General features: G+C 36.8%; 2 protein-coding genes and 2 long non-coding RNA genes across 6 annotated transcripts in view; 1 reads left to right on the top strand and 3 right to left on the bottom strand.

Moving 5' to 3' along the window:
• The window catches only part of unkl (unk like zinc finger), a 43921-nt gene that overhangs the window by 10782 nt on the left and 16300 nt on the right, over window positions 1-16839 (top strand). For 2 of the 3 annotated variants that reach the window (XM_008329490.3, XM_008329489.3), the window contains 4 exons: window positions 342-578; window positions 778-974; window positions 1706-1963; window positions 2140-4355. In XM_008329490.3, coding sequence (XP_008327712.1) covers window positions 342-578; window positions 778-974; window positions 1706-1963; window positions 2140-2295 — 848 coding nt within the window. In that variant the 3' untranslated portion in view covers window positions 2296-4355. Of the gene's footprint in view, window positions 1-341; window positions 579-777; window positions 975-1705; window positions 1964-2139; window positions 4356-16839 lie in introns of those variants that run through there. The other variant, XM_025064583.1, reaches the window with a different exon arrangement.
• On the bottom strand, window positions 6529-7202 carry LOC112488423 (uncharacterized). Its single transcript, XR_003052441.1, has 2 exons — window positions 6871-7202; window positions 6529-6810 (listed from the first exon to the last, which is right to left on the bottom strand). It is a non-coding gene; the product is annotated as an uncharacterized LOC112488423 (long non-coding RNA).
• On the bottom strand, window positions 7815-8970 carry LOC112488422 (uncharacterized). The gene is made up of 2 exons (XR_003052440.1): window positions 8313-8970; window positions 7815-8186 (listed from the first exon to the last, which is right to left on the bottom strand). It is a non-coding gene; the product is annotated as an uncharacterized LOC112488422 (long non-coding RNA).
• Window positions 11001-13596, bottom strand: igfals (insulin-like growth factor binding protein, acid labile subunit). The gene is made up of 2 exons (XM_008329488.3): window positions 13178-13596; window positions 11001-12949 (listed from the first exon to the last, which is right to left on the bottom strand). The coding sequence occupies exon 2, from the start codon at window positions 12942-12944 to the stop codon at window positions 11211-11213; it is 1734 nt and encodes a 577-aa protein (XP_008327710.1). The 5' UTR covers window positions 12945-12949; window positions 13178-13596; the 3' UTR covers window positions 11001-11210.

Raw genomic sequence — 16839 nt, 5'->3', positions numbered from 1 at the left:
TGTTTTTCATCCTTTGGACTGCCCTATTTTTTTATAATTAAAACTAATTAAAATATAAATGTGCAGGCACTCTTGGACTAATCTGGTATCTGATTGGCAGGGACTACAGGCACTATTTAAAATGCTGTAAATAAGAAGGACATATGTGCACCAGGTATAAATGATCACATCCCCGTGAGGAAGAAGTACTGTTTGGCACTAGTGACAAAAAAAATCACAAAAAAATATATATAACGCTGATAGTTTGATGAACTTATGGCAGATTAGTTCATTAAAAATCTGTTTATTTAATAAAACCTTAATAAGCCATAAAACTCAATGTGTTTTTTTGATCCTTACAGGTCAAAGGGTTCTCGTTGGATCGGCTCCTGTTAACATTCCGGGCTCTCTGGCACGATCGTCTTCTCTTAACTCCTCGTCGTCTCTGTCCACCTCTCCGCTGAGCTCCCTTTCCCAGTCTCTGTCTCAGTCCCTCCTGTCTGCAGCAGTATCACAGCAAAATCAAACTTCAAGCATGCTAGCCAAACAAGAGCATGGCCTCTTGGGAACGCCCACATCCTCTTCCCAGAACTCTCTAGGTAAGCCTTTTATTCCACATGAAAAGAGAAGTAGTTGACTTAAGATCTTGAACTTTCTACATCTGCGCTACATTTTAGACTTTATCCTTTAGCAGCATGCTAAAGCTTAATCCCGCAGGATATGTAAAGATATTTAAGACATTTCAAATTTAAGTTTCTTGTCCAAAACTGAAAGAAAAAGTCACATCTGTGCTCGCAGGTCTAAATGGAGGAGCCAGCAACATTTGGGATTTTGTGAGCGGCAACTTTTCTCCGAGTCCATCTCCGGTTTTTAGCAGCCTGACCCCCACAGGCAGCAGCAGCAGTGGCGCAGACCTGACACGCCTTTTTAGAGAACTGGATGAAGCGAAGAGGAAGATCAAACAATGGGAGGAGGCCTGGCATCAGGTTAAACAGGTGAGTGTTTTCTAGGAACTGAAAATGAGACCGACCTTATTAGAAAGACTCGTGTTCCGTTTGAACCTTGAATTGAATTAATGTAAATCTTCTAACATCAAGAAAGGACAAGGACAAAATATTAAAATATAGATAAATAACCTTTAGCTGCATCCTGGCACCTACATCCTAATAACTACATTGTCCCAATAGAAACCATCAATATCAGCATAAATGTACAATAACTAGTGGTTATATTTTAACTAGTCGTTAACTCATGTAGCCAGAAAAACCACTTACTTAAGCAAGCAAATGCAACAATCTCATTGGCATTCATTTTAGGCTGACTACTGATTCTGAAGGCCTTAGGGGCAGATTTCACCCTGGCAACACATCAGGCTGAAATATGATTGGATAAAAACGAAAAGTTAATGTACACGACTGATAAATATATTAAAAAATAAGCCACTGATTCTGATACTGTGTAGGCCAGTAGAGGTTTAACTGAAGCTGAGGAAACTAAGCTGTTGCATTTACACAAAAAAAGTTCTCCATCTTAACACTAGGGGTGTTTCTCCACTCGTTGTTGGTAGATAAAATGTTATAATTGGAGTGAATTCTGTGCAGAATGTAAAAGGCTAAAGTAAAGTACAGGTAAGGAGTGTTTACGTAGGATACTGGGTACAATCTTCGTGCAAACACCTAATAGTTTGTCTGTTCAGCTAATCTTCAGACATCTCTCTGTATTCTAGGCTTGCGAAGCGTGTCAGAAGGAGGCCCACGAAGCCAAGGAACAGGCAAAAACGGCCGAGGCGGAGCGGCAGATAGCCGAACAAAAGTGGGAGAAAACCGAGCGCAAGCTGAAAGAGCTCCAAGGGGACTTTGACGTTCTTTGCCGCACGCCAGGAACGCCTCTGCTGCGTAGCTACGGGGAGCTGGAACAGCTGCCGCTGGCGAAGCTTCGCTCCATCCAGAGTCAGCTGCGCAACGACCTCGACCGCATAGACGGGGTAAGAAAGACAAGATCATACACAGGAGTTTTATTCCTGCCACCGACATCATTTTAACAGACTCCCCACACAGAGCTAGTCTTCACCACCAGGCATGCTGAATGTGATAAGTCTGCATGAACCGCATATCCCTGAAGGTGGCGGCTGATATTCCTTCTTTTCTTCCCCCCCCACAGGTAATTTATCAGCTTCAGTCAAAGAAATGTATAGTTTGCCAAAAGCATGACCGTTGCATTGTTCTGCAGCCTTGCCAACATTATGTACTCTGTGAGACCTGTGCGCCTAGTAAAACAGAATGTCCCTATTGTAGAACGAAAATACACAAGTGGTGATGTAGAGTTGGCAGTTTTATCGAGGTACTTTTTAAAGAACTAGCCCTTTTGGAAAGAACTACTACTAGATATTACAGTACAGTTTCTGAATAGCAATGTCATTTTTATTCAGTGATTTAATTCGTGGTTTTTTTTTTTGGAACAAAATGATGTTTGACTGAAAGAGAATCTTATCAATCACAGTATGTACATGTAATCCAATCAGTCACTATGGTTTTTTGCTCATCGTATATGAAACCTTTATCTATTGAGAAAGGTCCTCGAATTAGAGTATGAAAATACCTTATAGTGCCTTTTACCAAATTTAGCAACAATTTAGGAACTCTGAAAGTACAAAAAAAAAAAAATCACAATAATGTTAAACTGAGCAAAAAAAAAAAAACACTGATTGCAAATCGGGCATTTTTTTTTTTCTACAATGAATGCAAAATTACAAACGACAAACTCGAAACAGAGAAAAGCACTTAAATCCAACGCCTGGTGCACAAAGACACTGTTGAAAATAAGTTTGTATTTTTGTGCCTGTTTTTTCTTATTAATCTCTAATGCATTTAATCTGTTCCTACACTAAAGTATTGTAGTAAAGGAAACTTGTCTCAAGATCGCTTTACTAGATCTCACGTGAGACGTGACGGATCGTTTTTTGATACAGACGGCTTTTACGGTCTGTAATATCTTAAGGTGATGTCGGAAGTTCGTTAATGGTCTTTAACTCATTGTAATCAGGTTGAGGAAAGCAGAGTTAGCCTTCTAGCAAAAATCATACATTATACATTGTATTCACAATGATTAATAATAATGACCAACGTGATTACAAATGTCTGATAATTGTTAGATTAAATGTACAAAAAAAAAATAGTTGTTTATTTAGTCGAGAGAACAAGACTTGTAGAACTTTATGCATTCTGATCAGTGTAATACATCAGACAAATGACTTACGGTATGAAATGGGCAAAACCCACGAGCAAATTTAACTTTATTTAAAGAGGAATAAGAAAAAGGTGTCTTTTTAACTTCTTACAAATCTCAGAGCTTCAAAAACAGCTGATTGATTGTTGACTTGTTTCTATAAAAAAAAAATTCTGTAAATTGGGAGTTGCTTCTTAAAAAAAAAAAAGTGGGGAAAAACAAAACGAAAAAAAAAAAACCTAACATTTTCACTCTTCCTCTTTATTTAAAGTCACATTTTGTGTGAAATAATCCAATGCAATCCAGTCAAACATCATTGTTTTGACCAACTTTCTGAAGAATTTTGATTTCTTATTAAAGCACTTTGTTAACCTGGGACTTAATTAAAGAGTATATACCGGTAGATATTTTTTTTTTTTTTGCTTTAAGCTGCTTTTTAGGTATTCCTTTGTCTTTTTTTTTTTTTTTTTTTTTTTTTAGTTTTATATCTTCTTCCTATATAAGCTAATGTCTGAAGCAATGTCTCTGTGTACTGTGAAACATAGTTTGAATATTTCAATGTTTCCTATTGTTAACTCATTGCATGGTTCAGCATATTATTAAGATTTCATAGAGGGGGGGGAAAAAAGTACTAGTTTCTACTTTCATAGTTAGATTTATAAAAAATTTCAATCAAGAAAGTGCAAATCCAAGATGCATTTAGGCATAACCAGCAGCTCTGTTATGTGTAAGGCACATGCTACGTGTTTGAGGCTGTATTTTAATCAGTTACTTTTGTTTTTGTAGAGAATTTCTATAGCCTAGCCACTAGAGAAGCATGTATTGTATAAGCAAAAACAAAAAAGAAGAAAAAAAAAAAAAGAAGCCTAAAATGAATTTTGTAGGACTCTAGCCTCTTGACTTTGTGTAGAACATATCGGCCTCTAACTCTGAAGTGCCTTGCCTTAGTTTTAAAACGATACATTTAGGATTTCCTAAGCAGATTACAAGTAGTTTAAGCTTTTGCGCGGGTTTCTACATTACGAAGTTATACGTGTTACTTCATTCTATAAATAGTGTAGTGTATCGTGTAGTGTATAGGGTTTGTACACACACACTTTCATTTGAAATGATGCCAGTGTAGAGCACCGAATTCAGTGAATATTTCTGAAGAAAAAAAAAAAATCTGTACCTCCCTCTTGACTTCCAATTCCGAGATCAGTCCGTAAATTTAGATAAATACCGGACATAGCCATTGGGTTCTGAAAATTTAAGTATTTCTAAGGTGGTCTTGGACAAATTTAGACGACTGTTTATTTGTCAATCATAGGGCTGTCACTTTTATTGAGATATCGATTCTGATTAATTCTACGTGACATGCTGGTTCTTGTCTCAAATTAAGAGATCTTTCGGGTAACCGCTACTGTAGAACTCCATAACCTTAAAGCAGACACTTTTTTAACTTGTAATTGCGTCGTATGTCTCCACGCAGCGGAGCTTATGTGGCGACGCCATACCATATACCAAATACTTGGTTTTTACTAGGGCTGTCAAACAATTTTCAATTTTTAATTTGGATAATTGTCTGACCTGGAGTTAAAGCCTCAGCTAACGCATGCTTGGTATTTGAAACTCCTGGAGTGTGTGTAAATAATGTGTATTAACCACGTTTAAGTTCAACGATTACTGGATGGTCTGTGGAATTGTTGAATTATACACAAATTCAATCAAATTAACATTTTTAACGGCGCTAATTTGGACAGCCCTGGATTGAACACATTCAAGCGTTGCACTACAATTGTTAGGTCTCCAAACAAAATGATCTTAGTGATTGAGTTATCTTAGTGCAAGGTCTTTGAAAAGAGGTGTCCAAGTTGTCAGTTTATTTCAAAAACCCAACACAAACTCATTTATTGTGAAAGGTTCAATCCTTGGATTTATTCCCCCAAACCCAGAGAGAAAAGTCCTGAAGACATTTCACTCTTGCCACATAGTTACAGAGTTACCAGTTACCGGAACTGATGCATTTCTTGTCTTGTGTTAACACCATTGCATCAGTGTGTCCTTTGATGAGCAAAGATTAACTGCCCTTAGTGTGCACCACCACTGGATCACTTTAGACTAGGGGTGTTAAACATATGGCCCGCGGGTCAAAACCGGCCCGCTTGGGGTTTCAATCCGGCCCGCTTGATGAATTTTGAGAATGAGAAAATACACAAAATGAGTTTGACACCCCTGTTTTAGACCCTCTGAAATGTTCTACTATTGGTTGTGAAAAGATATGCTGGTTTAGGTTTCAAAGTGACAGCCCTAATAGATGAGAATCATTCTAGAACGAAAGGTGACGTCGCTGAAGCACAGACAATGGGATTGACAACTAGCGGTGGTCGCAGAGCTGTGGAGTCTCGGTGTCTCCACGGGTAATGACAAAATAATGCTGTTGAATTCCGTATCCAGAAAGCACTTAGTCTGAGGATCGCTCTTTCCTCTCTTGACCTCTCGTTGCCAGTTCATTTCCATGTTCGTGGTGCTCTTTTTTCGGCAGCTTTCGGTCTTTTTCTGGTTTGCAGTTTAAGGTTTGGGAGTATGCAGACGTAGAACATTTGAATTTGTACAGCTACATAATAACAAAAATAAACCTGAAACAAAGACTTTTTTTTGTTTTAGGTTTTTTACACGTTTTGCAGCAAATGATGAAGAATCCTGTAATTTTATGTTTAGATTTCCTGTGTCTTTGTCTGCAAGCGTGCGCTTACCAGAAGCTTTGTTCTTAGGTTCCTCTAATTGAAATGACCTTCTACTGTGTTAAAAAAAAACAAAAAAAACATCTTTTTTTAGCTTCAAAGTCAATAGAAAACTCTTATCTCCAGGTAAACATATATATATATACACACATATATACATATATGTATGTATATCTTGTATATATATATACACACATATATACATATATGTATGTATATATTTATATATGTATGTATATATATTTACATATATTTGTGTGTGTATATATATATACTATATATATTTGTATATGTGTACATATATATGTGCGTATATATATATATATATATATATATCATGGGAAATGCATTGTTTACATTCACATATATGACAATTAAACCCACAGGGAAAGATGACACAATATGGTATTTTAGCATTTTCATTAAGAAACTTCAGCATTAATGGCAGGCTAAATACATGTGGTATTGCATGTTATGGGACGTATTAACAAGCAACAAAAAAAAAAAAAGTTTGACGGTGTCTCACTGCCAGGTTATTTGTATTGACCTATTTTTAGTGTGGTAAAGGCTTAATGACTTCTGCAAGCTTTGCTGCTACTGGTAAAAAAAAAAATTAAAAATAATAAGGTATTACTGTTTGTTTTTTTTTTTTGTTCCTTTTTCCGTGTTATTCAGATAGATATTTGAACGTTCATAGTGCATCCACGGGTCAGATTTCATATATTATAAAGTAATCTTTTCTAAATAATCTGCATTTAACTCGATCGCAGCGTCAGCTGATAGTTGTTCATTTCTATATCTGGTCCACTCGGAGTGAAAGTACTTTTGTAAATCTACTTGGGATGATGTCATAGACCTTCTACTGTAGATGAATCCCCCCGCCCTTTTTTTTCTTTTGTTCAATGATTTACTGAGGGTAGATGTTTTTTCTAGAATGCCCAACTTGTATACGCTGAATCAGCAGGCAACTAAATCGAACGATGTCTAGTGTGAAGATGTACAAATTAAACCAAAGTGGTGTTCTAATGATGTATTGTAAAGAGAAAAAAAAATAGACACTTAATAGAGAGCAGTTGATGTCAAGGAATTTTAAAAGTCCTCCTTTAGCTCGAGGTCGTGTAGATAAACCTGAGAGTCAGACGGTGGTTGTGCGAGAAGGGAATTCTGTTTTAGATAACTTTGCTTTAACATGTCATTCGGTAGAACCTTCGTGTATATCTATATGGAGTAACTAACAAGACTATGCCAATGCGTTCGCTTACAACATGAAACAACTCGAACCTGTTTTTGCGGTTTTACCAAAGCCATGTACGTATCATTACTATTACCATTGTTTTCCCTCTACTACACTTCATTATTACTTTAGTTTCAATATAGAAAAAAAAAAACCTAAATTTTGATGTATTGAATATTCACCTAGTACCTTAAATACATACGTGGTTAATCTACAGTAACCATAAGCATCTTTCTCTTTTTTAGGTTAGCTATAGTGAGTTGATACACATTTAATTAATAACGTATTGCCTGTTCTTCTTTTTTTGTGCTAAGTGTATGTTGTCGTTTATGGCACATTTGTGCAATAGTGGCTAGCACATGCTGACCTTAAGCAAAGATGCGGCGTCTGTTCTATTCGTAGTCAATCGTGAAGGAACATCAGGTAAATTTTGACAATTTTTTTGCTTTTTGAAGTGGCCATACAGACTTCTCGACAGTACTGTGTTTTGTTTCTTGTTTTTTTTTTTTTTTTTTTTATCAACTTTGCTTAACTGGATAATCACAGTCAGTCACCTTTGGAAATTGAAATGTATGCATCATTTTGCTGTTATAACCGACCTAGATGTGAGGTGCTTTAATATTTGCTTTTCATCTGTGTAACTTGTGGTCCAATTTTTTTTTTTTTTTTCTCAATTGAATGACTAGAGACAGAGAACGGATGGTGATGGGGACAAACATTAAATGGAGATACAGACACAATAAAATAAGTGGCATTGCGATTGGAACCTTTAAGAGACCCTTCGGTTTAGAGGTCTGTAGAGCATACAGTTCTTTATCAGTTTGTTAAATTTCTACCAAACAAATTACATTGAACTCAACCTGTGCCTTTTGATAATCACAAATGAATTGGTATTAAATTAATATTTTTTAAAATGGCGCCATAGACAGTGCATAAATAAATGGACAAAGTCATTGGGTTGCAAAAGTAAAGCTCTGGAAGTAAGAACTACATTTTTGAAGTATTAGAAGTAACTGAAGTAAAACCTATAGATTCTATATCATAGATGCTAACTCCCATTGGGAATTTAGCACCTCAAATTGACATTTTCAATTGCATATGGGATCGATCACAAGTTTAGGGATACTTGTTAATACGAACTGAAGTAAAACCTATAGATTCTATAGCATAGATTTAGGGATACTTGTTAATACATATGGTGTCAATCGTTATTTTTATTTTTATATCGTGTTTAAAATGAGAGGAAATTAGCCAAGTGAGGCCTGCTGTACCAAGTGACGGAGGTGATGCCCTAACTGTCCTAGGAAAAACACTGTATGTCAAAAATGACCACAGAGCTGAATTCGTCATTGTCAACGGCTGGATGCTCATTGGCCCAGTTTATTTGTGCTCAGACCCTCTGTACATAAACCATGTCCAGTTCTTATACACTGTCTATGAATGGCACTTTTCACAGAAGAGCAAAACAAACAATGAATTATTGAAATCAAATTCCAGTGCCTTACAAACATTTTTCGTGGACAGCAAATGTAATTTGATGAGATTGTTTTTTACCATTCTATTCAGCAAACTTAAAAAAAAGTGTCAATACAAAACTCTCATATTCAAAACATTTTTGAACCTAATTTGTCAGCCACTAAAAATTACAAAAAAAAATGTTTGTGAGGAAAAGCACCAAAATAGACGGCGTCTTATAAAGAACTGTAGTTGATGTTGCCAATATGCTCTGCATTTGGAATAGTTTAATCTATTTTGCATTATTCTTAGTTTGTTTTGTTTTTTTTGACATTTTTTTGTTTTGTTTTTTATATATATATATTATAAAATGGAGCCTGAAGATTTATGCAATCTTATACATGTACAGTATATGAGTATGATGTGTGGAACTGTTGAAAAATTAGCGGGAAAAAAAAAAGTAAGTGATCTGAATGTGGAACTGCTCGTTTCACACACTGTAATAAAGGTTTGCATTAGAAATGTTATTTTAATCTTTTAAAGCCCTGAAATGTTGAATGTATTGTTCTCAAATTGAATATTCAATGAATGGGTCACTGGATAGTAAGGAGCCTGTTAATTCCTTATGATGTAGCATCTAGTTTTGAACTGCTATTCAATAGAAAGAATTAATAGAACTAAAAAAAAAAACATGTTTCCAATTTTTTTTTTTTTTTAATTTCTCAAGGTAACATAAGGAAAGAAATGCACTTTTCTCGGGGTAATACTGCTATTTCACCGAATGTGTGTTAAATCTGAGGAAAATGCATTTCAGGGTTATATCGAGGTCAGCAAGTTTAGAATTTATTTATAAATAGAATAAGAAATAAGTCCCTTATTTTGTGACAAGGTGTATGGCTATGTAGGAAATTCTCTACTGGTATTATTTGTGTTGTGAACACAAAAAAATTGGTGCAAGTCTTAGATTACTATATTGTTCTCTTTTCTTCTTTTTTTTTTTCTTTTTTTTTTACATTTCTACATTAAGGATTGTGTAATGCATTATTTCTGTAGTGTATAACTATTTTGTTAACACTTGTTACACTACAGGTATGCAATGGTTTACAGAGTTCACAGAATCATTTTTAATTTTGAGAATTAAAAATTTTTTTTTTTTCCATTTGACATGTGCGTTACTTATTGTCTCTGGTACAATTTGTGGAATAAAAGTCGTGGATGAAACATGTTTGCAGGTAATTATGGCGGGAATGTCCGATGCCGCATCTTGAAGTATCTCCCGATCTCAATGTGAGTTCGATACCTTCTTTTTTCTTGCAAGTTAATTTGAGCAATTCATATTTAATGAAATATAATTTGACAAAACAACACAAACAAGTGTTTTTTCTACTTGCTTACTTACATCAAGTGGGCCAGATGGAACCCCCCAGCGCAGTTAGTTTCCCAAACTTTTTTTCTGACGACCCAAAACAAAAATCTCTTGCAACCCCCCTGAGGGTCGCGACCCAGTCTTTGGAAAACAATGCCCTAGCGGGCATAGTAAAATATTTCCATATCATTATGTAAAAGCTTCAATATTTGAAATCTCCTAACTTTTATTTGCTTTACGTAATAAAAGACTCACTTTTCAGTTTACATTCTGCGTCATTTTAAATACATGTTTGCGTTCATTGCTCCTTATCCAAAACGCTCATCCTTCGTGCCACTAGGTGGCAGCCTGACCTAAGGGGCCAACCCAGGACCTCTGAGTGGGCGGCTGCAGCTGGGCTGCATTTTCAGGGAATTCAAGTGTCTTCCAGCAAATCGGGGAGTCATTGTTGAACAAGCGGGAGGAGGATTTTTGTTTGTTTTAGTGCCACAGACAAAGGTTATCTGGATCCAAGTCAAATATTTCTGCCAAGTGCTGATAAATGATTAAAGAATTAGGGCGCACATTTCCTTTAATAAATGATAAAAGCACTTAAATGACTTTAGTTTAGCCTTGATATTTAGAAACATGAGTGCATAATATTATAATCAGGGGTGTCAAACATAAGGCCCGTGGGCCAAAACCAGACCGCTTGGGGTTAGAATCTGGCCCACATGATTGATTAAAAATATATATATATACATAAACACTTCATGTTCAGGAACTGTTTCATAAGTTTAAACTTCACTAAATTTGATAGTTTATCGAATGTACTTTTTGCATGAAAACAAATGGCGAAAAAGACAAAAGAATCAACATGCTAACTTTCATTTAGCAGCTAACTGCTATTTCTGTCTGAATTCGTAGGCCATATTTAGCCCTGTCTTGATGTTGTTTGTTTGTGTTGTGCACAGTAGCAAAACATCCTCTTTAAAAATCCATTTAATGTCTATATTTATGGAAAAACATGTTATCCCTCTTTAAAAATCCATTTAATGTCTATGGAAAAACATGTTATATGCAATTACTTTTTCCCACAATGGAAATGTGAATTTTAATACACAATATATTGATAAATTGATAATTTAAACTTTTTTTTTTTTTTTTTTTTTGCTGAATCTAACTCTATCTACATGGTTTCATCAGGAATTAAATTAATTCGATGAATCAACGATTTCTCTAAACATGATCAAGTGCAGCTTTGGTAGAATTCCTCATCAATATCCCGGAGGTCCTGACCAGCTAGATGTAGTGGGCTGCTGCAAGTAATATTGTTGTGTATGGTGATGGTGGTGTCCGGCTCTTCACCCTCTGCGTGCGTCTTCACCTGTCGGGGCACCACCGATGGATTCGTTAAGCTGTAGTTTCTGAGCGGGAGGCTGCTACAGTCACATTTCCAATGGTTCCCAGTCAGCAAAAGTTTCTCCATATGCTGCGGAAAATCAGGCAGCATGTTGGTCAAGACATTAGCCCTCAGGTCAAGGTAGCGCAACCTCGGAAGGAGCAGTTTTGTGCCATTCTGCAAAAACTGTTGACATTCATTGTTGGACAAAAGCAAGTACTCCAAGTTCTTCAGGCCGAAGAACATGTTTGTTGTCAGGACCTCCAACCTGTTGAAGCTCAGGTCCAGTCCTGACAGGCCTGCTAAGTGCAAAAAGCTTTGATGTTCCACCACAGAGATGTTGTTGTGCTGCAAGAAAAGTCTCCTCAGAGCAGAAAGCCCGTCGAACGATTGGGCCGTGATCCTCGTCAGACACCCTCTGTCAAGATGAAGGCTGTGAAGCTTCGAGAGACCTTTGAAGACCTGATCTGGCAGACTTAGAAAGCAGCTTCCGGAAAGGTTGATAACGGCCACATGAGAGAGTCCAGTGAAACTGCCAACCTGTGCCTCCTGCACTAGATTGTGTTCCAACTCTAGAACCTCCAGATGACCGAGTCCTTCAAAGATCCTGTCCCCCAAGGCTCTGATCCGGTTATAACTGAGCCGTAGTTCCTCCAGATACTGCAGATCTCGGAAGGTCCTGGGCTTGATCCCATTGATGGAGTTGTTCGAGAGGCGCAGTACGTGAAGATTGAGCAGACCAACGAATGTGTCGTCGTGCAGGGACGCCAGTCTGTTATTGGTGAGGTCCAACCATCTGAGTGACTTCATGCCTGCAAAGGCTCTAGGTACCACAGTCACAATATGATTCTGGGCCAGGTAGAGCTTTTGCAGTTTGGTAAGTTTAACGAAAACATTGGCTTTGATTACCTTTAGGGAATTTGCTGTTAGATCCAGCTCTTTGAGCTCAACAAGATTTTGGAAAAGTTGAGGCTGCAGGTAAGCTAGTCTGTTTCCGGCGAGGACAAGCTCACGTAGTCCGTGTAGGTCGTGGAACGCAGTCTCGGGCAGGACTGCTATCAGATTCCAACCAAGGTTGAGTAGCCACATGTGTGAGAGTCCCACGAACAACCGCTCCTCGATTCTTGCAATGTGGTTGTTATGTAGACTGAGTGAGGCAAGGTTAGGCGTGTTCTGAAAGAGGGCACCCGGTAAGGCACGGAGGGAATTTCGTTCCAGGTGGATGTGTGCTAGGGACCGAAGTCCTCTGAAAGCTTGCGGGTCAATCGTTGTGAGGCTACCGCTTTGCAGATTCAGAAAGTTCAGGTTGGTGAGATCCTTGAAAGACATTGCTGGGAGAGAAGTGAACAAATTCCCATCCAGCCAGAGAGAATGAGTAGATGTCGGCATGTCAGTCGGTATTTGGGTGAAGTTGCGAGTACTGCAGTACATGTTGAGCTCCAGAGTGTAGTCATCGTGCAGGCAGGTGCAGCTCCTGGAGCATGGAACGGGCTCCTCTGTCGCCTTGTCTCCTGCTGGTTCTGAGGCTGCCAACAGCAGGAAGGTTCCTACCCAGAGTACCAGCGGCACCTTGGGTTTCATTACAGCTGTAAATAAATATAGGTATTATGTAACAATTAAATTATATACATCAATTAAAATTAGAAATGTTAACTGTTAAAAAATGTGTTGCGTTGCTATGTCAAAATATATATGGATTTATTTTAAACATATATAAATATATTCATATATATTTGTATATATTTATTTATAAATCCATATATTTTTTAACATATACTATATGTATATATTTGTTAAATGACTTAGAAACTTACCCTAATTGTGAGCCGTGGCCAGGATGAAAAATATGAATGACTGAACCTGGTGCAACTGTTTGCCGACTGAATGAGAAGTCTAAAAATCCAAGGGAGTCCAGTGCAGTGAGAGTAATTAACCCTTTACTTTCCTTCAGACCTAACCTGCCTGTCCATGATAAAAGATTTCAGCCTTGTTTTTATTGTCTTTAATTCTCAGACATTATATATTTTTTCCACCTCCAAATTTTGATTTGACTGTGTCCAAAAAAAAAAGAAATCCTATTGACCGTGATGGGAACTTTAATTTTTATTTTTTATTCTAATTTTGATTGTCTAATAATTGAACTTTAATCTATTCACATGTGACATTTAAAATGAGAATTTTAACCGCATATTGCATCTCCCTTTATAAGGCTCTGGCTGCCTATAAAGATTATATGTAAACAGACTTTGGTGTTTACGGATGTGAGGGTCCAGTAGGTTTTAAGGTGATGCAAAATGAACCCTGTGCCCTGAACCTGTGCGTAGATTTATTTCTGCTTCAACTGGACCCCTTTATTCAAGGAGCAGAACGAGATTAACGTGACACAGTCGTCCCGACATGTCACACATCTTATTAAATTAAATATTTGTTCAACCGCTGTACATTGTGCCAGTCACATTTTTGCAGCATTCGCATGGTTTGGCCGTACAGGATGTGGTCGGTGGCACCAGTGCATTTCCTAATCAATTACTGTAATGACTAACTTTCTGTTGACTCTTTTCCTTCTGTAACCTCTTTTGGACAGGTCATGCTCTACGGGACATTCAAATCCAGATAACACTGTGTGCTCCCGATCGACTTTCATTATTTAATTTGCCACTGATGTCCCTCTAACAGCAACAAGTGAAAACTATATTCTCCTCACTATATCCAAAGTTATAGTAATCTGTACCTCGCCACTATATCCAAAGTTATAGTAATCTGTGCCTCACATTTTCTTTGAGGTTGTGTCAAAAAAGAAGATACATTAATCCATTGCACAGCCATAAGTATGGCATTGTACTTCTTTCTTCTTTTTTTCCAATATATTTTAAGTCAATTGTTTTAGTATTATTTGATAATTTTATTAAAATTCTGCACACTAAAATAATTTATTACTGCACAAACGCATAAATACTATACAAGTCATCCAATGCCAGGCGATCTAAAACCAACGTGAACTAACTAATGATGTTTTCTTGCCAGCAGAGGGCACTGTAGGACTTGTTTGGAAAGTTCTCACAAGCATACAGGAAGTATTAAAGTTTGATATAAGGAAGCAAATAGGTTTGCTACTGAGTTAGTGGCCTGTAAGTAAAAAGAACAAGGCAAGAAACACACTTGTAAGAGCTGTCACATAAACCAATTAACATATACGTATGCACACACATCTTTGATATTATAACCTGTGAGGGGATCAACGACGTTAAAATAAACGGCGTTATTTTTATTTCAGTAACTAATTACAATTTCCATAGCTACAACGCCGTTACCGACACTTAAATGCCCCCCGTTATTTATTAAAGCTGCTAATTGAAGCTGTCACCTCACTGTCAGCCATTTTTATTTTATTTCTTATCTTGTGGGGCGAGGGCGGGATGAAACCACCGCTTAGTTAATGATAATTGGCTAGGACAGAGTAAGCTTTCATGTTAAGCCAATCAGAGGCACCAACTCACACACGCACACATCCGGTTCTTACACTCAAACTAGAAGCGGTAAGCGGCCACAATGGCGAGTCTGGAGAGAAAATTGGCGTTTTCACAACGTGAATACAGGCAGTACTTCAGTGTTCTAGAGGTAAAAGGAAAAATGTATATGTGAATGCGACATAATGTGCCGACGAAAAGTGTTTGTCGACTCAATTTGCACACGCTTTTACAAAACTAGTGGCCAAAACACCGTTGTTGACCCTGTTGGCGATAATAGTTGGCCTAGTGTGAAGGTTTAATTGTTTTAATTTACACTCCAGAGTTGAAGCACTTCATAGGTAATTGTTTACCTTTATTCTTAAGAAAATACTTTAACAGTTCATTATGTACAGAGAGTTAAAAGCAGTTTATATTGTTAAACTGTATTTTTGTCTTGAAAGTAATTGAAGCACAGTATTGAGGTAAAAAACATTTAAAGAATTCGGTGTAGGTACCTGTCTATGCAGTTCTGACTGATTGAACTGGCTAAGAAAAAAATGTAATTCTTCTACATATTTAAACATAAGAAAGGGCATTTCAATAGTTACTTTTATAGTGCAGTAATGAAATTATTTTAAGAGTAAGGGTGTTTCACTGAAAATCTGATTATTTTTACTTCTGGGAAAAATACCATTTTCAGTAGTGGTTAATATAAGCTGTCCAAAAACGTCTTATGTAGTCCAAAGCATTTCTTTGAGTCAGTGATCATCATTTTTTGTTTAAAAATGTTGTTCTTGAACCGAATTGTTCGAAAAGGGAGACGTTCAACAACCGAGGTTCCACTGTATATGCGTATTATTGTAATGGTTCACCCGTCTGTATCCCAGGGCTCTTGTTCCACATTTTAGTGTTATGGGGAGAAATGTAGGACATTAGGTATTTACATGTAAAATACAACCAAAAAACCAATAGTAGAATACATTATAGCATGGACTCATAAAAATGTAATGTGATTAATCATAGGAGCTGTGGCTTAATCACGATTATTCATGACTGTAATTAAAGCCTGATAAATCATGATTAATCCAGATAAATTAACATTTCAAACATGACAAAACCTTTTTCCCCTTAATGTTGCTGAAAAAGTAAGACAAATAACTGCAGAAACCATATTTTCTGGACTATAAATCACACGTTTTTTTAATCCTTTGCTTGGGTTTGTGTCTTATACTTAGATGTGACATATATTAGAATATCTAATTTCACCTGTTTATTTTCGCACTGAAAGCCGCTAGAGGGCACTCTAGTATCAGTACCAGTACCAGTATCTGCTACTCCTTTACTTCTGAAATCACTGACAGCCGCTAGAGGGCATTCTAGTATCAGTACCAGTATATGCTACTCCTTTACTTCTGAAAAGTTACATGTTTTGTTTTCTTATTCATTATGCAATGTGGAAAATGCAATAGTTGTTTTTAACTAATCCAAATGATGGAATTAATAATATGTGAAAATGACATGCTAAACTATTACTCTAAACAAATGTATCTAAAATACATTAACTCTCAGTACTGTGCCAAACATTACCTATATTTTCAGAATTTATCAGTTGGTTGAAGTAGTTTCTAGAACAAACACGCTTTCTTTCAACCAAACTTGAAAATACATTTGATTAACTCACTCGTTAAACTTGTCAAATTCACCATAGGTATAGGTGAGCCTCAATGTTTTTGTGACTACTAAAAGAATCATAATGATCCTCGAATGCACCATTTTATAAAATCACTTTGCATATTAAGCCAATCTTCTTTTATCGTCCATATTTCCTAATGTCTCATCTGCTGCATATTCTCTGCCTCTGAGGGACTTCCATAAAGACACTTGTGTGGTACACTGTGAGTTTAAGGTGTTCCTTCAGTGATATTAAAATGTCTGACAGTGGGACTTGAAGTCACACTGGAGAAGGGATTTGAGGATTTAAATAGTCACTATAGACTTATGACCCACCTGCCAAAATTGCTGCCTCG

Source organism: Cynoglossus semilaevis, chromosome 17 (assembly GCF_000523025.1).
Source record: "Cynoglossus semilaevis isolate Cse_v1.0 chromosome 17, Cse_v1.0, whole genome shotgun sequence".
In the NCBI taxonomy this organism is placed as follows: Eukaryota; Metazoa; Chordata; class Actinopteri; order Pleuronectiformes; family Cynoglossidae; genus Cynoglossus; species Cynoglossus semilaevis.
The sequence above is the reverse complement of the archived record's forward strand: the minus strand, read 5'-3'. Positions and strand labels throughout refer to the sequence as shown.

What these genes read in the sequence shown, in the direction of transcription:
- igfals (XM_008329488.3), bottom strand. Translation starts at nt 12,944, where the DNA reads ATGAAACCCAAGGTGCCGCTGGTACTCTGGGTAGGAACCTTCCTGCTG.